Here is a 21621-nt window from a genome sequence, read left to right as displayed (position 1 = left end):
TCTTCTGGCATGTGACTGATGAAGAGATGATTAAGTAGGGTGTTGAAGTGTAGAGGTCTATATGATTTAGTCTTGAGAAAGGATGATGAATGAGAATGGGTATCTGAAGAAGAACACACTTCATGGAGACTACATTGTCCTTCTCTTCCTCCCTCACTTACCCCTTCTTCTTCTTCTCCTCCCAGCTGTGGACTTCCTTGAGCGTATCTTAACATTTAACCCCATGGATCGCCTGACAGCCGAAGCAACGCTGTCCCACCCTTTCCTTCAGCAGTACTCCTGTCCGGAGGATGAGCCCACTTCATCGCATCCCTTCCGTATCGAGGATGAACTGGAGGATAGCCTCATCACCGAGCAAAGCCTCAGCAACAGCAACAGTCAGGCCTCTAGCATCCACTGGGACAGGTGTGCAGACTCAGTACTCTTTCATACACTGGTGAAGTTTTAATATTAAATGTCTAATTAACAAACCTCTGTTTCACAGTGAGATCATCAACAAACAAAGAGAGATTATCTATTTTGTTAATTATTTTGTTGATTTCGCATCAAAATTAACAAGTGACCACTTGTATTTAAAGGCAGAAGTTTCTGGTTACTCAAGACTCAGCTGTACCTTTGAAGTTATAATATATGCTATAACTACACAACTATTTATATGTTGAATCACAAAGTAATTATTTCTAATTCAGGCTAATCCACAATCGTTTTGGAGATGTTGTCACACAATATTGGGTGTTACAGTAGATATTTCTATCGCTGTAGTCCTGCTAAACTGGACTGGGACTGTGATCAGATGGTAGAGTGGGTTACCCATTAATTGGAATGTTGGTGGTTCGATCCTGGCTCATCCTGTCCACATGCCTAAGTGTCCTTGAGCAAGAACCCCAAGTTGTTCCTGATGGCGTACCATCGTATGTATGTGTGACCTTGCATGGAAGCTCAGTGTCATTAGTGTGAATGTATGGGTGAATGGAAAACCATGTAAAAGCGCTTCGAGATCCTAAGGTGGTAAAGCGCGTTTTCAAGTGCAGACCATTTGCCATTTAACTGCATGTCATCAAAGGATTTAGGTTACTAACATAACTACGACATCTATCCATTAGCTGTGACTGCTTGTCCTTAAGATAGCTGACACTGGGCAAGACACAACCATTCATACTCACATTCCCAACAATTGTTGTCTATTAACCAACCTACATGTCTTTGAACCGAGCCTTCAAATTTTACTGAATGCTACCATAATTTGACCCAGTCTAAAGTGATTTTAAATCATAAGAAATGTATTTACATAGTTTGTCTATTTTATGGATTAAATCAAAATGTAAGTGTAAATTGTGAGTTATGTTTGGCAAAACATAATGAGATTTGTGTATAGCTCAACTGTGCATCAGCTTTTCCTCTACCCTATTGGGACTGAACATATAATACTGAATAACAAGGTTCAAATGAATTTCATTTCTGCTTTTCTGCAGGTATGAAAATAGTTTATCAACAGATATGTGCTGGCAGCAGTCAGGAGGAAGGTGTCGCTGCATGCCCTCCAGCTGCATCGCCTCTGACCTGGGGGACACAACAGAGGATGAGGAGGTGCAGAGGGACCCCCGAGCCAGCTCCAGCTCACTGCTAGAGGAGGCTCAGGTTGAATATGCTTTGTCCTTTTGACCCATACTGACTGATTGATAAATTTGTACTTTATTAGAAACATTATCCTGTTTTAATGATATGCAAAGATCGAGAGCAAGCTGGTATAGCTGATTAGGTTAAACATGCATAAATTAGCTCCTGGCTGAGGGATTGTGTGGCCTCAATTTTACAGCAGGGATATTGTAAAGTTACAGTGTATTTACGACATGACTGCATTTCCTCCGGCTCCGTTGTTTCCTGTCACAAAGACATCACTCCTCTAAAGACAAATTCAAGTTGCACACAGAGGCATTTTATGTCTTTTGCCACCAGCTATTTGGCAAAATGAAATTTTCATCAGATAGATTATTATTTGTGGTGTAGGAACTTTCTTTATTCCTGATTTTCCTTTTAGGTAGTCCTGCACTTTTCATGCAAGTGCAGTCTTTTGGTAAACACTGTAGAAACGTCATATTGTTTGATATTATTAGTGTTACAGTTCTAATACTTACTGTACAGTATATGTTCTACCAAATTAGAATGAGTCAAAACAGTTAACACACAGTACAATGGTCATTTGTCATTTGTCACCTTCTCTCTCCCCATCTGTCTCGTACAGGTTGACCCACGCAAATATTCCCACAGCAGCTCAGCTGAACGTTTCCTGGAAAACTCGCACTCCTCTCTGGAGCGGGCCTGTGGTTTGGGGTACGGTGACCTCGACTGTGGCCACTCATGTGACTACAAAGTGGGCTCTCCTTCATATCTGGATAAAATTGCCTGGAGGGAGGGGAAGCCTCAACACTACTCAGAGCCTAAGCTGATCCTGGATCTGTCTCACTGGAAGCGCAACATTAACAGCCTTCCTGTGCCTGTCGAACCTGTTGGTGGCAGCATGGAGGACCTGGGAGAAATGAAGGAAGAGGAAGCAGAGGAGGAAGAAGAGGAGGAGGAGACCGTGGATTTATTTCAGGAAATCTCTCGCTGGGTGGAGAGCACCCAATCTCGTCTGCACTCACCAAGTCCCAGTCCTTCTTTGGAGCAGCAGTCACCCTCCTGCTACACCTCCTCCCCGCCTCTCCCTCTCTCTCCTACTGACCTCCCAGCTCCAGTCTTCCACTACACGGACGTTGTGCGGCAACGATCAGCTGAATATGACGAAGACAGACGAAGCCCGCTTCCCCCTTTCAGATCCTCCTCTAATACCCTTCCCTCACTTCTCCCTTCATCTCCCACTGCTCTACTTCCACCACTGTCACCTCAAACAGTGTCACCCCCCACCACGCTACTTTTGCCTCCCCTGCGGTCTCAACCCCTTTCCTCTACTTCTCAGCCAGTAAATGCTGACTCAATGGAGTCACTTTCTGTCAAGCAAAAAGACCGTCTGTTTGACCTGGATGTGTTCATATCCCGAGCGCTGAAACTGTGCAGGCAGAATAAGGAGAAAGCAAACGGGAGGAAAGGAAAAGAGGGAGGGTGGATGGAAGAAAGCAAACAGCCAAACATTAACCGAAAGGTATCCAGGTTTCCAGAGCACAGGACTCCACCACCGCAGACCCCCAACTCCTGATGTTGAATTTCAACTTCAGGTTCACCACAGTATAGCATCATCACGGGTAGCACTCCCAAATGCTCATAGTGCTTTTTGTAGTGAGGGATGCCCATGATTGAATATGCTGCTTAAAATTAGACCTTAGTGTTGGCAGCTTTTGTCTTTTCGGTACTACTGCAATGAAAAAAAAAAAAAAAAAAATCACTTGAAGAATCAATCTTGCAGCTTTGTCATGAGATGTTCTCAGGCAATAAAAGGTCAGAAATCATATGGGTTCAACATAAGTAACCATGCTTAGCATCACAAATATCAAAGATTTGTTCCACTCAAGCATATTTAGAAATAGTCAGCTAATAATGATTGTGGTATTTGCAGTTTCCTTTGTCAGACAAGACAAGATCAGACAAGACTTGACAGTGACTGATTCTGTGACACCCATACTTCCATACTTGCAAATGACAAAGAGGGAGCAGTCAGCTGTGGATATCTAGGCTACTGATGACAGAAACTGAAGAGAGATCCCTTAGCGTGTTTTAAGATTGCTTTAAATAGGTTTTTCTATACAGGATCCTGCACTGTGTCAGTCAGTCAGTACATTTTCAAAATGTCAGACAGTCTTCCAAAGGTGATGTTCACCAAATAATTATAGTGATACGGGAAATTCTTTTTCCTGGTGTCTCTGAATGTATTAGCTGAAAAATAATAAGTCAAATTATGATACATGGTGATCTATGAAGATTATATTTGTTTCTGTTAACACTCCCACACTGACTTCTTCATGAATTTTGTCACCGTTGCAAAAGGCCTGTAAACTTGTACAAAATTGTTGTCTTATTTAATTATACCGTATATTTCTCAAAACTTTGAATAATATTCCTGTGTCTAAAATACTCTTGTATTCTTTGTTGAATGCTAGGTTGAACGCACACGTTCATGTTAACTAGGAGTGAGTTGCGTTTTGTTTGAATGTGGAATGCTCTATATGGTAGTATTTATGATTATTCAGCCAATTTTGCTCCAATTTGATCATAAACAGTTTCTCGTCTGCCCGATGATCTCAACAAGGTCAACATCTTTTCTACACTTTAAATCCTTTCTGTACTAGACAGATAAACATCTACTACCATTTTGCTAACTTCAGTGTTAGCCACAGAAAGCTTTAATGCAAACAACAGTAGCCTATATTTTGGAGAGTGTAGATCCTTTACAACCTTTATAGGAAATAATTTGTACTCAAAACCTCTCAGTGCTGCCCAGAAACCATATTAATATATGGAACAGTAAATAAATAAAACTTATATTTGTATGTCCAGCATGTTAAGCAGTAGACACTAACAGGTTTTTTTTGACAGTATTTTGTCATTTGATGTCTCCTAATCAAGAGAACTAGACCGGGTAAAAGATACAGTTTGGTGTAGTAAGCTATTACCAATGCAGGCTGTTGGCTTGTGCCTCATAGTCGCTCAAACAAATGCATTTGACATCCACTTCAATCATGTTTCAATCATATGGCTATTAGTGAGCATAGGGAAATGGCATTAAAGATATTTGGCAGAGCTAGTGACAAAAATAAATACAGTTAAATAAATGTTATCTATATTCTGTAGCCAAATCGCACCAGCCCCGCTTACACTGCTTGAAATGTAACTCTCATCTCTGAGTTGACCACTGACTGTATGCAGTCTGTTTGCTGTATATGCACAGGAGTCCATCAATAGGGAGTGGCAGAGGCACAATACTGATAAAACACACTGCCAGCACCACCACAAAATATGAATGTTTTATCATCTTTAATTCCAGGATCTAAAACTTATTCTGACTGTATAAATCACTCAGTTGGCAACAAATCATGTCATGCCCTAAGATATTAATTTGAATCCTTCCATACAATCAAGCAGCAAACAGATCAAAGTTCTCCTTTCAAATCCTTTGCAACTCTTAATTGCTGTGCACATCTAAAGTTGCTCTAAAAAGTTGACTTTCACGCCCGCTGCAGCCAACACAGGCAGGTTGTAAGCAGATCTTTACTTGCACAACATAGTGTGACTTCCAAAGAATCGAGCCATTCATGAGCACTGCTAACAGTACAAGCTTTGAGACAGCAAAGCCAGGTATATTTGTTTGTATTCACAATGAAGCACATGTAGCACATTCAGAAAGACAAGATTTCCTCAACAACAATGGGAACATTACCACCTTCTATGTTCATTATTGTCACCTTTTTAGCAATTGACCATACCTATTGCTGGACTCAATGAAAGAAGTTGTTCAAGTAAAGAGAAACTGTCAGTTTTATGATCATAGTGTTTAATCTATTTACAGAAACAGAGAAACGCTGTGCTGCAGTCCAAATAATTACAATGTAAAATATATTTAGTATTTAATTAATACAGGTCTAATGATCACATTTTGTATTTTACAGTTTCTTCTGCAGGTAACCTAAGCCAGCAATAACATCATTGAACACAAACACTACTGTAACACGTGGTTACTGAGCCGAAGTCAATTATTTTAGGTGTGTAAAGCAATGTAGAAAATGTGCCTCAGTACACCTCAATTCTTCCAGCTTACTGAATGTAACAAATGCCCTCCCTTCTGCATGGCTATTCAAACAGGTTAAACGTTGTTAGTTTTATTATGTGTCAGTTTGTGAAACAGTCAGATTCCAGTGGTCTCTTATTTCTTTTGTACTCACGGTGCAAAGAGGCCTCAGCTTTTCATTTGAGAAAATCTGTGAGGTCTTTAATGTTCAATATTGACTGATTTTGGAGTTTCTGTTTTTGCTGGAAAATTAATAAAACAAAACTAATATTTGATCTTGTGCTTTTAAGTGTTTTGGCAGAATACCAGGTAAAGATGACATGGTTTTTTTTTTGCTTTAATTAGTCATTCAGGGGTGTTTCACGTTTGATTGGTGTTTTATTTTGTAGTGACAAAATTCAAAGCATTTATAGGAAATGTAGATTGTAATGTTCATACCCACTTAGGCCTTTATACACACATCCATGAACACAAGAGTTATTCCTCTTTAAAAACTATTTAAGTTTTAGTTTACAGGTGCAATATGTAGTTATTGTACCGTTTTTTCTTCTTCTTTTTTTTTTTTTTTTAATTTATCTTAAATGGTGATAGTGAGTCGCTGTGGCGTCCAGTCTGCCTTCAATCCAGCTCTGAGTTTCAGCAGATTGGTCAAATGTTTTGTTTTGTTGCCCTGCCCTGTTTTGTTTGCGACATAAAATTGCCTTAGAGAGCTGGACGATGAGCTATTTGAGGACATCCCATAGGATTACAACAGCAGACATATTAAAACGGTCATAATATAACTACCTACCTTTAATAACTGTTTGCAACATGTCCAACCAACCATATATGTTGACTGTGTTTCTTGGTTTGTTTGTATATAATATATACAGATATATAATGTACTGTATACACTGTGCATTTTATATTTTATATTTTTTACTGCTATGTACTGCTATTTTATTGCTTTTCTATTATTCTATCCTATTATTTTATTCAATTATTTCTATTATTATCTTATTGCTTCTGTATGCTGCTGTAGCGAAAAAAAAAAAAAAAAAATTCCCCTCGGGGATTAACAAAGTAAATACCTACCTACCTACCTACATAAACTGGTAGGACCTTTACGGTAATTTATGGACTTCTCACCAACAAATCGTGCGCATCTTGCGGATCTTTACGGTAAACGAAGAAGGAAATCCCACCATGTGATTGGATGAGCGGCCAAGCTCTTCCCGGCGGAGTCTCCTCACCTCACCCCACCTCACCTCACCTCTCCTCCACCACTCCTCCACCTCCACATCTCCTCCACCTCTCCGCTGCATCTGCGGCTGCAAACGGGGCTCAGACCAAGTAGTCGAAAGTAAAGCGCTTATACACCGCGACTCTCGGAGGAAATATGCCTCACAATCAGTGACCCGTTCAACGGAAGGAGCGGCTGCGTTGCGTTAACTTAAAGCAGGTAAACGATGTCTTTGTTCTCTAAACAATAGAAAGTCGGTGGCGTCTTAAGAACTAAGAATAACGTACAAAAAGGTTTTTTTTTTTTTTTTTTAATGAATGACAGCGACGTCGCCGGGGTAGAAGGTGTTTCCCCCGGTTTGACTGGTTTGATTTAAGAGTTACAAACATGTCGTCTGTTCATCAAATACCGACACACGCCGTCTTCATTTCCGAGCTAGCTAAACGTTTGCTAGTAGCGGTTGTTAGCAGCGTGAGGTTATTTATCACGACGTCTCGGTCCGGTGGACAATTACACTTTTGTTTTTGTTTTGTTTTGTTTTGTTTTTGTTTTACATGTCCGCCTGATTTTTCTGCGCAAACGTAGTCGTGACGTGTTCACAGCAGCCCGTCCTGTCCGTCCTTCACCTCCCGACTCCTCACCGAGGATGGAAGTGACGAGTTCATAAATGTCGCTTTCGTTTTTATAAGTTACGTATTAAAACACGAATAAGAACATAAAACTGTAGGAGACCGGGAGGTTTTACGGTCCTCACGATGGTTATTACCACATTTACACAGGCCAGTATAAACTACAGTTGTCTTGCGTATTCAGTGGCCAGACGCACTTTTACTATTTAAGACTAAATGGAGAATAAAAGGAGAATAAAAACGCCTTTCAGCAGAGCCACACCTCGCTGATGACCGATGTCTGTTTGCTATTTAATACTCTGTAATATGGACCCATGAGCAGTACAATGTTTACCTCCGTGTGTGTGCTTTGCTGCTTGTTTCAGAGTGTGCGCAGGAGGCCACTGCGTTTCTGTCAGTAAGGAAACCTTTTTTTGTTATTACACCACGTCTGTTGAAGTCAATACAGTTATTGTATTGCACAGACTACTTGCAGACCCGGTAATGCACAATTTATTACTACCCTGGGTAGATTGTACAATCTGTGGTGTTTGCTAGATGGCAATATTTCCCGGAGCTGAGCGGGAGAGAAATTGAAGCTCTGTGTGCTCAAGAAACAGGCGGGAGTATGAAATACACAGATCATTAACACTTCTGATGATTGTTGGTGCTCATATTTCAGTTTACTGCTTCCTTCCTCCCCCCTGCTTCAAAGCAGCTTCCTGGGTGTGTAGTTGCCAGCTGGCAGCTTGTCATTTCTTTCATCAGATTTTGTGGTGAATGAGAAGGCCGCATGATCCGGTGAATACTACTTCCTTTGAGTCTACAGCAAATGCAGGCTAATGGAAAAATCCCACCGAGTGTTTGCTCAGAAGTTTTTAAGCTCACTTGTGATTTATAAACTGGCTGACCTGCTCATCAGAAGTGAGCCAGCTAAATTAAACACGTGGATTGTCATTAAAATACGGTTCTAGGCCATGAAATCAATCAAAATGTGCTCTTTTTTTTTTTTTTGGAAGAAGACATCGCTAACCCGTTTTTGTGACTGATGACTGCAGTTGACTGTAGTTTCCTCATGCGTCGTGCATTTCAAAACAAGAATTGTTTTACAGATAAGCAACCCTTGGTAACTAAAATATAAGGAACTAGAATAGAAACTGCATCGTTGTTTCCTATTTAACTTGCTTACAGGTTCAGTTTCATTTCCTCTGGGTAATTACTTACTTATTACTTAATAAAGGGAGGCCAACAAGATGTTTTCTAGATCCTAAAATGACTAAAAACATGAAAACATTTTTTAACATAGTAAAAGTTACAGAGTACAGTATACCAGGTGGGTTAAGAAGTTGTTTTGGCGACATCTTGTTTTGTTGTCTGCTTCACTTTTTCTGTAACAGTGATATTTGTGCAATCTTCCCTTGTTGACATTATTATTTAAAATACAAGGTAGCATTATATCAGCATCACATAGGGCTTTTTAAAGTTGTCCATTCAGTCCCTTTGCTTTGTCTCACGGGAAGGCTGCATTTATTTTTGTGGTTTCATAGTCAACGTTGGTTTATTTGTATACAACTTAGAAAGAGGATAACGGTGTAGCTTTAACTGGCCTCTTTCTGCATCCGGCACAACACAGCACAACACAATCTAGCAGTGAATCCCAGGTCACGTGCATGACAGCTCTCACAACATAGATACTATTCAGGCCACCAACAGGAACTGAAAGTCTGACCCTCGTGTCAAATAACGTGGCATCATTTTAGGAAACCCTGCCATCGGTTACTGTTTTATGGTTTTACTTATGATCTTGGTTTTTTTTTTCTCCTTTACTCCCAAAAATGTCTATCTCATTCATTCCTTCAGGTTTACTCTCTCAATAGCGCAAAAGAGTTCTGTGGTCAGCAGTCGGAGTCTTGCTTCCAGCATGTGATGCGTGTTATCCGCCTGTCTTTCATGCGGATCCTCTGCTGGTTGATGTCACCACCATTTATTTTGTTCTCTGTCTTCATGTTGAGCTCATTGCAAAAGGGATTACGACAATCTTTCAAGGCTTTTTTCTCAGATCACACACTAAATCACTTCTGACCACATGCAGATTAATGACAGCCACTGCTCTCAGTATTTTTAATCCTCAGCTGTATGACTGTCCCTGCACACCAAGTGCATCCTTCAGCTTCTGTGAATTGTTGTGTGCCAGTAGGCTGAGATTCCTCACTATTGAGCTTTATGTCATGTCAAGATGCGATCGGGTGTGATGTTGTCATGTATTTAAATGTTGTGAATGGAGTCAGAAGCCAAAATAGCTCAACATTAAAGTGGTGACTCTTCCTGTTGACAATAAGGAAGCCAAAAAAAATAATACTTTTTTTCTTTGTGCTTGCATGTAATGCATCTTGGATACAAGTTAGGCTTAACAACAGGCAAAAAAAAACTTAAGAATTGGTGTTTGTCCATGTTGATGAACTATTGCACTGTACTTAATTACTTTTGTCAGGAGACATACTCATAATATTCAGGATCCGAGCAGAACAATTTACAACAGGCAGCTTTGGTGAATTAGTTGTACATTTCCCAAGCAGGAAAATTAAGATGGAAATAGTCAACTTTGTCTTCTCCTCCTCCTCAGAAACTCTCCACCAGTGCACCATCCATCCCAGTGACTGTCTACCATGTTGTTCCGGTTGAGGACAACCTGGTCCCTGAGGCCCTGTGTCTCTGCTTGCAGATGGGCACACACCAAAGAAAAGGGCAAGCCCCTCATGCTCAGCCCTCGCACCAACAAAGTAAGCAGATTACTGACATTCTGTTTGAAGAGAAATGGCTTCATGAACATGTTGTGCAGCGTTTCAGACCATTTGGTCTTAAGATCCGTACGTTGTTTTGTTTGCCCGGGCAGAAGATAATGATTGTCTTATTTCTGCACTGCAAAGACATCAAAGATGTGCAATAACTTTCAATTATTTCTTCTTTTATGTCTTAATTTAATTTTGATTTGATTTACAACATCTCTGTCTTTGAAACGTAAGGTTATGTCTTGTGTTGATATACACATCCGACTTCAGTCGACAGCGGTGTCACATCTGCATCGCTGCAGCAAAGACGCGGCTGACAAAATACTGAAGAACTTTCAGCTGATGAAAATTGCTCTGCAACCTCTATTTAATACCTATTGCAGACATGCATCACATTGTTTGGTGTTTTGTAGTTGACTTTGGCTTGTAGGAGTTTCTTATCAAGTTTTTCAAAGTGTTTAAGGTTACAAATGACATTTGTAACATGAGGCTCAAAGTGACATGGTCTCACTCTGCAAGTTATGATAAACTTAGCACAGACTCGACATGTTGTTGCGCTAAATATAGATATCCCAAGCCACATGTAAACTGGTCACAGGCCAGCTGCTCAATGGTCCAAAAGACTGTATATGTAGATGGAGTTAGCGCGTCTACAATTGTGCCTGTTTGAAGCCCCGATTTTCAGTTTATGATTAAGATGGCTACGTGGCTAGTCTCCAATAGACTGAACTTACAAGTAAAATTGATAAAAGGTTCATAAAACTATAAATATATAACCAAATCTGTAGTTGAGGTTGTAGAGTTGCTTCCCCTTCCCTTCCCCTTCCCCCTCTAACTGATGACACTACACGCAATCACAATTTAAGTAAAACAGCCTGGCATCTATTTTTCTGATTGGCCAGCATCTTGGCACACTGTAACCCTCTGTTAAAATCATGGAGAAAATAAGTGAGCCTGCAAGCAAACTGGAAATTGCACATAGGGCAGTTTTGTTGAGAGTAAGCGAAACCTTGAGTGAGTATGTTTGTATGATTCTTGTTGTTCTCGGTTTTGTACCCTCATGGTTGAAATGCACTTATTGTAAGTCGCTTTGGATAAAACCGTCAGCTAAATGAAATGTAATGAAATTTAATGTAAAGTAACTAAGGGTTTGAAACTGGGTGGAAGATCTTAAGTGGATAATGGGAAACACAGTGAGGTATTGAATAATTTTCATTTGCTCAAATTCAATTTATTGGGGAAATACGATTTATGTGCTTGCATAACATGTTTGCACACTCAGGAATGGGGCACAAATATAAATACATAGTAGAGCTGCCTAGTTGGAATTTCTCATTAAATAACAGCTCAACTCTAGCATTAATAGTCACTGAGTTCATCTAAACACACTTAAAACTGCATTTAGCCAGATTAAATACAAAAGATTCTGGTTATTCAGTGACTGTATTTACCAGAGCAGATTTGACTTGCATTATACCTCAATAATAATAGTGTTGCAGGAATGCATTTTTATTACATCAGACTGTTCTGTGATTTCATGTTCCTCTACCTCAATTTTATATATCAGCTATGCACCTCAAATGTTCACCGTGCAGGACAGTTCCATCTGTTTTGGCCAATTTAATATTCTTAAACTAAAAAAAAGATAACTTAAACTCATGAATTCCTGTCCAGTTTGTACTTAAAAAAGTCTTAAAACGGTTTACTTTTTTATAAATCCGTGCCAATTTTATGCACTTTTGTTTCGAAAATTTAAAGTGTTTCAAACCACATTCAACATTGACAAATCATAGGATACAAAGGTAAATATATTAAAGACATGCCTCCACAAACAACAAGACTAGTGCAAATGAAGCATTATTTTACATTTTATAGATTATACTACTTTTTGAATCACTCAAAGCACTCAAATGAAATGCCAGACAGAAAAACAGGAAAGGGAAAAAAAAGAAAAGTTTAAATGTTCTGTTACAAGTAAAAAGATGAAACCTACATATCAGAGGTTTGTAGCATGTTGCATTAGGCTGAGAGCGACTGAGTGCTAGAACTGAGAGAAGTAAAATGCTCCATCAGCATGACTCAGCATTTTTTTTCCAGGGGAGCCCTCGACATTCATCACTCTCAGAAAATAATCAGCCCCCACCCTGGCCCCAGACCCGAAGGCTTTTATGTGTGTTATGTGTGATATGACATTCAGTGATGGGGCTGCAACTCTGCGTGCACACATGCTCACATACACTGCAGGGGCATGAAAACACTTTGTAGCTACCGCTTACCTCCCCCATCCTCTCTTTTACCAAAGGGGGTGTTTTAGCCTACAGTGTTCTTCATTGGCTTCTTTGAGGCTACTTCCCCTCTCTTACCCCATTTTCCATCTCCTTCGCCCTGCTTTTCGTCTTGGTTTTCCCTCCTTTCACTCAACTCAAATTTTCTCTAGTAGAGTCTATAGGTCAACCCCACCAAAGGGCTCATAGGTAAGGTAGTGTGCCCTCTGGTGACAAAACTACATCACAGTACGTGAACATTTTCTGCAGCAGGTACTCACAAAGTTAATAAAAAAAATAATTCACGAGGGATATTTAATTAACTATAAATGCTTGTTTTTGTTTTAAAACTTAAACACGGCACATGTTTGCAGCAGAATTTGTTGCAGCAGACAGGAGATATTTAAACTTGAATTCTCAGAAACATGTAAAATGACATCTACAAACTGAACATATTATCCTCCTTTTTTTTTTTTTTTTTTTACATTTCCAGATAGTCTGTAAGTATTTCATAAATAAGTCTGGGTCAAAATATTTAACATTTCTATCCAATCCAGTCCAATCAATCATGCAGTACTCTTGGTGTGTGTGTTCTGGTGTATTTGCATCTGCGTGTGACATACTGCATGTTGGCTGTAGTTTGATTGTCAATGTATACGGATGTATAGTATATTGTGTGAATGTGGAGAGACTTTGTGCTCCTACGTCACCCGTGGTCTCTTCAATGCTCAAGACAAAGTTCTTCTCATGGAGACAATAACGGCCAATTTAATCTAATATAATGTAATTTAATCCAATGTAATATAATGCAATCGAATCCAATTGAATATAAAAAATTTGGACAGTGCAAGTTTGGCCAGACGTCTGGAGTAAAACGAGTCTTGATTAGAAATAATAGCACACTTGTCATATTAGAAGAGGAAACTAGAAGAGTTCAGTAGTTCATTACGTCTTTACACTGTTTTCATATCAATGCTTCCTGAACTAAAACCAAGTGAACTTGACTCTGAAATTATTCTCTAGCAATGAATAGAGGTACAGCAGATCTCAACATTTCTATTGTCTCCTTACTAACTCTTCTGTGTGTGTGTGTGTGTGTGTGTGTGTGTGTGTGTGTGTGTGTGTGTGTGTGTGTGTGTGTGTGTGTGTGTGTATTTTTACCCAGGGTATGGCCTTCTCCCTACAAGAGCGACAGATTTTGGGGATACATGGTTTGTTGCCTCCTAAAGTGGAGACTCAGGACATGCAGGCCATGCGCTTTCAGAATAATCTAAAGAAGATGACTGACCCCCTGGAGAAGTAAGGAATTATTTTCTTTAAAATACTAGAAAGTGAAGTTATGGAAAGAAAAAAAAACTTCTCAGAGCATTAGCTAAATAATAAAAACAATATATTTGTCTTCCTGTATGCAGCTTTAGTTTGTTTTTTCCTCTTATTTTTCTCTCCTTTTCCCCACAGATACATCTACCTGATGGGCATCCAGGAGAGGAATGAGAGGCTTTTCTATCGGGTGTTGATGGAAGACATCGATGAACTGATGCCAATTGTCTACACTCCCACTGTAGGCCTGGCCTGCACGCAGTACGGACACATATTCAGAAGACCCAAGTAAGCGTTGAGCAAAGCTATCAAAAAGGAAGAAAAAAAAGACACCTTTAATGTAGCTTTTTTCTTTTGGTCCAGACATACTATGTCTATCAAACCCCCAGGAATTAGTATCTAAAATACAGAAGAAAAACGTTTTCTTAATGAATATTAACTCCCACAGAGATGCATTTCCTTTTCTTCATTTGTACTAGAGAGTCTTACAAGACTCTGTTGCTAGAATAGCTAAACTGATTTTTTTTTTTTATCTCCCCAGAGGCTTGTTCATCTCCATTCGGGACAGCGGACATGTCCGCTCCATCCTGGACAACTGGCCAGAGACTGACGTTGCAGTGAGTATCCAAAAACCTTATCGCAGAAATACCTGTTCAGCTGTCATCTCCTCTGTATTACAGTGTAAAAAGACACTCCTAGAGCTTTTTATCCTCTTAAACCCACATACTAGAGAATTGATATGTTAAATGTGAATGCAGGGATGATCACTGTTGCCATTTTCTAAACTAATGTTCTTATTTTCCACCTCCTCTCTCTCTCATACTGTAGGCAGTAGTAGTGACTGATGGAGAGCGTATTTTAGGATTAGGGGACCTAGGTGTTTATGGGATGGGCATACCTGTCGGAAAACTCTGCCTGTACACCGCCTGTGCTGGCATCAGACCTGAGAAATGTCTACCTGTGGTGATAGATGTTGGCACGGACAATGAGGTAGGAAAAGGCTATTTGTGTTTCCTGTTCACTGTATGTGTGTAAGTGGTTTAGTGAAAAGTGGTTAGTGGTTTAAATAGAAAAAATTGTTTATCCTCCTGGTGCTTGTTCTTGTCCTCCCATCAGACTCTCTTGAGGGACCCACTGTACATGGGCCTGTACCAGAAGCGAGACCGCTCTCAAGCCTACGATGATCTGATTGATGAGTTCATGGGAGCTGTGGTGGAAAAGTATGGGCAGGACACACTGATCCAGTTTGAGGACTTTGGGAACCACAATGCATTCCGCTTCCTCAGGAAGTACAGGGAGAAGTACTGCACCTTCAACGATGATATCCAAGGTTCATATATACCCCTAACACAGCACAAGGGACTTCAACTGTGAAATACATTATACATCTAATGCATAATTCATATAGATAATTATACCCTGTTACACGATTCTATCCGTGTAATTACCTCACTTAGAAATGCATAACCAGTTGTACCATATAAAATATTTAATTTACAGATTTGTGTATCTGTCCTGCTTTGTGAAGTCTATTTTACATATTCAGTTATATTTATATATTTATATTTATATAGTTTAGCTCAGTTCAGTTGGTGTTGCTTCTCAAAGTATTCAGGAAGTTACTGTACAAATTGCATTCTATTTTAATTTGTTAAATACTAGAAGTTTTTAAAAGCGTAACTACAACACTATATTCTATTTTACTGTAAAGATCATATCACAGGCCTGAAACGTGCTTGAAAATAAGTAACCCATGACAGAGAACATACAGTATTGTGACCTTTAGGTTACATTTCAGCTGCAATTTTTGCTTGGACCATTTTGAAAAGACAGCTATAATTTTAGACTTTGTTCTTCTACATGTTTCCAGGCACTGCATCAATGGCCCTTGCTGGTCTGCTAGCAGCTCAGAGAGTCATTGGAAAACCCATTACTGAACACCGGGTGCTTTTCCTGGGAGCAGGAGAGGTAAGAAAGCTCATGTTTATCCATTAATCCATCAATCCAAGTTCTCTAGGTTTCTCAATTATCTCCATTTTGGAATGCGAACAATACCAAATATCAAAATATGAAAAAAAAAAATGAAGATTTGCTCAGTTGGCTTATGTTTTCTAAATACTTTCTTTACAGGCTGCCCTTGGTATCGCCAATCTGATAGTAATGGCCATGGTGGAGACAGGGATGACCCACACTGAGGCCAGACAGAAAATCTGGATGTACGACAAACACGGCTTACTTGTAAAGGTTAGTTTGTGTGACACAGACTGTAATGACCAGAAGATACAGTACAGATGTCTGCGTGGCTTCCTGTCTGCGTTGCTTCCTCGCTCACTGTTTGAACACTGTCTGCCAGTGGTTTTGTTGTATTGCTATTGATTTATAATAATATAATTTCCACCGATGAACCATATGTAACTCCAGGGCAGACCGCAGGACACGGACACTAACCAGGAGGCTTTTGTCCATGACAGTCCAGGAGATGTACAGAGTTTCCTCGATGCTGTCAACACCATCAAACCAACAGCTATCATTGGTAACAATTTTTTTTTATTATTCACGTAATCATAACTTAGTAGTACGGTTTGGAATATGCATTTTTAGGTTTAATCAAAAGAGTCTGAATTAAATAATTATTTTGCTGTCATTTGTAATGTTGTTTTTATCATTTAATTTGAACCCAAGAAGGATATCCCTTCAGTTCAACAAATCCCTTAAGTTTTTTATTTACTCAATTAAATTTTTTATTTCATCAATCAAGACCAAAATTATCTTAATTTGTTCTGTCAAAGGTCAGTGCAGTCGCAAGCATATGATGACCAACTTTTCTCTTTCCTTCTTTCAGGTGTGGCAGGAGCTGGACCTCTGTTTACCCATGATGTCATCAAGGCCATAGGTTCCTTTAATGAACGACCAATCATCTTTGCTCTGAGTAACCCAACCACTAAAGCAGAGTGCACTGCAGAGGACGCCTACAAACTGACTGATGTACACATTTTTTTTATTTTTTTTATGAACTTTGAAATTAAGCGTATTATCACCCCCTGACCCCCATCACATGTCATTTGTTTCTGCGTCTCACAGGGCAGATGTCTTTTTGCCAGCGGCAGTCCATTCAGTCCTGTGACTCTGAGTGATGGCCGCGTCATAACGCCGGGACAAGGCAACAACGCTTACATCTTTCCAGGTGAAAGAAATAAAACGGAATATTTATAATATACATTAACAACCAGCACAGAGGAATAATTATGTGCATGTTCCCTGAACATGGCTAATGTTAAAAAAGTAACAAAAACCTGGTATTTGCCCAGTGTTTAAACAATTGGGGAAAATCTATGGATGCAGAAAGAAAATGCAGAGGGTAACACATGCTATTTGTACTTTTCAGGTGTGGCCCTGGCTGTGATCTTGAGTGGAGTGAGACACATCAGTGACACCGTATTCCTAGAGGCTGCCAAGGTCTGAAGGCATCACTAAGCATTGCTCCATATCTTCTTTAAACTTGCCAAAAGGCCATGTTTCCTCGCCCACACCCCATCCTGCATTTTTTTCTCGCTGACTCTGTCTCGCATGCATTCGTCCCATATGCTCATCTAAACCCTCTTTAACCCTTTGATGTCTCCTCTTCCCTCTCTTTCTAGACTCTGGCATAACAGCTAACAGAGGAAGAGCTTTTAAAAGGCTGATACTGCTTTGTACTTTTTCCATCTATGTTCTTCGTTCTTTTTCTGAGCTGCTTTTGACGTCGTAACACTGATCAGTGCAATTGATGATCACACAATGCTTTCTTAATAGTTCTCGTAGGTTAATATTGAAAACACTGTCATTTGTATGGTGGTAATATTAGTTAAGGGTAGTTTGATCTGTCATTTGACCCTTAATTTGTCTTTTTCTCAGTCAAAAGCACATTATATTTATGAATGCACATTTGTGTACGTGGCAAACAACAGAAGTATGTTACAGGCAAATAATAGTTTTTATGTCTGTTATTTGAGCCCTAAAAATGAAGCCTAAACATTTGTATACTCCTTGCAGACCCTTGTAGAGCAGCTGACAGATAAAGAGCTTGAAGAAGGAAGACTCTATCCTCCTCTCGCCAACATCAGAGAGGTCTCTGTCCAGATGGCTGTCAAGGTAAGTGTTCTGAAAATAAGAGGCCCTGTTCGCAATGTTCAATGTGGGTGAACGGATCACAAGTGGGCAGCTCGAACAAGTACGGCAGTTCACACTTGTCATTTCATACATCTCTACATTCCTCTTGAGTGACTACTTTGATCGGATGTCACTTCCCTGCTCGATATTTAAATGAACATGTACATCATGTCAATATACACGTAAACAAGCACATGCACACATACAGAAACGGGACGAGAGGAGTCGAAGTAACAGGCATTAAAACAGACATCGTTGCTCTCTAAACCTTAATTTTAATGCAAAGCCTCTTAAAAATGTATGACATATTACAGTTGTGGATGTGTGAACACTGTTCAGTAAGTTTGTAATTCACAACCTGAACCGTCAGGACCTGATTGGTTCGAGTGAGATTATTATTTAATTATTCCAGCGGGTTTGACAAGGTCGGATTCTGCACCGGTGCATCAATGAACTGTGCGAGGGCCGGAGGGCTCTCACAGCTGTGGGTCTTGCTGTTCGTCTGCAGTATGTCTGTCCTTGTGTCCTACTGGTATTTATCAGTGCATAACTGTCTCTTCTTCAATACAGGTGATGGAGTACGTCTATGCTAAAGGCATGGCGTTCCGCTACCCTGAGCCTGTGGACAAGAACAGCTTCATACGTGCTACTGTCTGGAACACCAACTACGACTCCTTCGTGCCAGACATCTATGACTGGCCCGGTGTCAGCTTCATCCCAAAGACTAACTAGAAGTAGAACAGACCCTCACTGTGCCCCATGTCATAATAACGCTCCCTTCCTCTGTTTTACACTTGACTCTTAATCACAGATTTTTTAGGATCATCGTTACTTTAGTGCAAACACATGCTTCTGGAAAAAAAAAAAGCTTGCAGTGATGCTTCCATGTAGCTGCATTTGTACTAAACCAGTCTTACGGGATCTGTGAAAAGTTAGAGTGGAAAGTGTCACTTGAAAGAGAAGGACATCTGAACAAGAGTACCCATTATCTCTTCACATTACAGTCTCTTTTTCTCTGCATCACATGTAGACCTGCACAGGACCGGAGGGCCACCTGGTGGTGGAAAAGGGCAGTGTGGAACTCTGGTTTCAATGCTGATGCATTTAAACCGTTTATTCTCTGCTTTTAATAGAATTCAATTATTATTAGAGTCAATTATTCATAGAAAGTTTATTTAAGAAAACCCCAGCTCTACACTTGCAGCAAAAAAATTTGAATTAGATTATGCAGCATCATCAAGCAAACTCGATAGGAACAATTGTGTCTCCTCTGAAGGTGAACATTTGTTTTTACAAAATAGAGATGACTGATTTGTTTTGTGTTCATGTCATTATACATTATTTTTTTTAGTTATGTATAACCTAAGAATAAGTCGGCCCTGTGAACAATTAGCGTGTATTATTTTATTATTATTGCCTCTATTTGAGGATGTAGATTTTACTATATTTTAAAGTAATGGCTGACTATAATTTGATGTAAAGTGTGCTGTGTGCACTCCTGATACACAACAGTCTTTGGTTAGCACAGACGACCTCCATTATTTAGTTTTAATCCACGTATTACTATGCTGACTACATCTAGCTACCTAGACATGACCTAACCTCATAAACATGTATTAATGTGAAGTATCGATTTCTACATTGCCTTTTTCCACATCAAGTGGAGCTCTGGTGGCTTCCTTGATCCAACCAACGGCCAGTGTGAGATGCAGCAGAGCAGAGGGTAGAAGAGCTTTGCCTTTGTGTGCAAACCAGGAGAGATAAAGAAAAAAGCAATGTACTTCAGGGGAGAAATAAAGTGATGAGACTTCTTAACAGAAACGGATACAAATTTCATAGAGGGATATCAAACAAAATATTTATCTAAAAACATTCAAGATATGCAGCTAGAGAACACTCGGACGTCCACTCCAGCATTTAGTTTGTTCGAATGCTTTTTTTTTTAACACTGTATTTATTTCTTTGAATTTATTTTTTTATTTGTTTTTAGGTGTTTCACAAAGCCTCACATCAGCACTTCTTTAATGAATCATAATATAAAGAATCTACTCCTAAAAATGAACCCTTAAGTGTTATATAAATTTAAATATAAACTATATTTTAAATATTTAAGGAGTATCAAATGATCGGATGAACATAATTTTATATTTTGTTTTGTTAACGGTGTATGCACTTTTGGTAACAGACAGGGCTCTTTGGCTTCAATTCACTGTTGTGAACTACCATGAAGTTATAAAGGTCATAAACATTTAAATGAAAATGTTGACCTTTTGATATGGTTTTCATCCTAACTACCCACTGAAATAAAAGGTTTCTGCAATTGCTCATTTCCAAAATAGATCCTATTACATATTCCAGTTATTTTCTTTTTCAAATAGTTCACAAACCCTCTCTCAATTTAAAGCACTGCATTAATATCAGTGAGACAACTGCTGACAGTTTTCAGTTTTTGCTCTGTGCACTGACCGATTGCTGCAGTATAGTATGGTGTTTAAGCAAAAGATATAACATGTAAAATGTTAGATAATGTCATCAAAATTTCATTTCATTTAAAATGCAAGAATGGAAATTTAATTTGAGACCACATACACACAGACACGGTTAGCTAACTGATGACAATTAACTACTTATTAGTTTATTTCATCTGTAGATTCTTATCTGGGGCATTAGCTGTACTGTGCATCAGTCTTCTGATATGTTAAAAATATATAATAGCCCGCTGTGGCGATTTTAACCTCAGGACATCGTATTAGGACCTTCTAACCACCTGCACTGTAGTGCCAGCGTGATGTTCAATGAAGTAATTCAAGCTCCATCGTGTAGACCTCCACAACATACTGCACACGGAGCTGAGAAACCACTGAACAGCACTATGAATATAAACAGCTCTTTATTTTGTACACAACGATGTAACTTTGTAGTATTCAACATGCAGTGTTTTCACATCACATTGATTGTATTGTTTCGGGCAGAGTTTTTTTTTTTTTTTTTACTAATCATAATGTTTTCAATAGTTTTATTTGAAGGAAGCTGCTTGTAAACAGTTAATTGTGTGTACGTGTGTCTATCCATTCTTCACTGCAATTGTCCAATATGAGTTTTTACTGTTTGTCAGGCGAATGGTTTGTTCATGTGATTCCTGTCGACCCAATTGACGGTTATTCATTGGGATATGCGTTTATATAGTGCTGTGCCCTTCCAGTCCGTTTCTGAAGTTTATATTTGGTACACGGTGATGTTATTGCCTTAGTGTTTGTGTGCAGAGAGCAGCATGTTTTTTTGCTGCATCATACTGCAAAATAAAACTTATTTTACATCGGCTCCCTTGTGTCCTGGTTTTCAAAAAATTAAAAACGTTTTCCCTGACAGATTCATACTGTTATAAATAGGCAGTGCCATTTTCAAGCCATAATTAATAAATCTGTCTGTAATGACGATAAAAGGACAATTGGATTTGTGCCCCTATTCAACTGAGAGGAGGAAATGACCACGATTTCAACAGGATTTTACGTCTAATTACAAACAGTCTAGGGTTCAACAAAAAAAATTAAAT

General features: G+C 39.2%; 2 protein-coding genes across 2 annotated transcripts in view; both read left to right on the top strand.

The window, feature by feature from the left end:
• The window catches only part of mapk4 (mitogen-activated protein kinase 4), a 32863-nt gene extending 26872 nt beyond the window's left edge, over window positions 1-5991 (top strand). The window contains 3 exon segments of the mRNA XM_069138536.1: window positions 186-405; window positions 1473-1638; window positions 2243-5991. Of these exon segments, the coding sequence (XP_068994637.1) occupies window positions 186-405; window positions 1473-1638; window positions 2243-3193 (1337 nt within the window). The 3' untranslated portion in view covers window positions 3194-5991.
• Window positions 5992-6952: 961 nt separating this feature from the next.
• On the top strand, window positions 6953-21389 carry me2 (malic enzyme 2, NAD(+)-dependent, mitochondrial). Its single transcript, XM_069178546.1, has 15 exons — window positions 6953-7157; window positions 10170-10326; window positions 13765-13898; window positions 14058-14207; window positions 14461-14536; window positions 14748-14909; window positions 15036-15249; window positions 15790-15887; window positions 16050-16163; window positions 16341-16452; window positions 16762-16904; window positions 17001-17103; window positions 17305-17375; window positions 17952-18050; window positions 18639-21389. Exons 2-15 carry the CDS (start codon window positions 10213-10215, stop codon window positions 18798-18800), a joined length of 1752 nt encoding a protein of 583 aa, XP_069034647.1. The 5' UTR covers window positions 6953-7157; window positions 10170-10212; the 3' UTR covers window positions 18801-21389.
• The last annotated feature ends 232 nt before the right edge of the window (window positions 21390-21621 follow it).

The sequence above is a fragment of the Embiotoca jacksoni genome, unplaced genomic scaffold, assembly GCF_022577435.1.
Source record: "Embiotoca jacksoni isolate LCO1_2020_lvr unplaced genomic scaffold, fEmbJac1.0.p SCAF_8, whole genome shotgun sequence".
Taxonomy (NCBI): Eukaryota; Metazoa; Chordata; class Actinopteri; family Embiotocidae; genus Embiotoca; species Embiotoca jacksoni.
The sequence above is the reverse complement of the archived record's forward strand: the minus strand, read 5'-3'. Positions and strand labels throughout refer to the sequence as shown.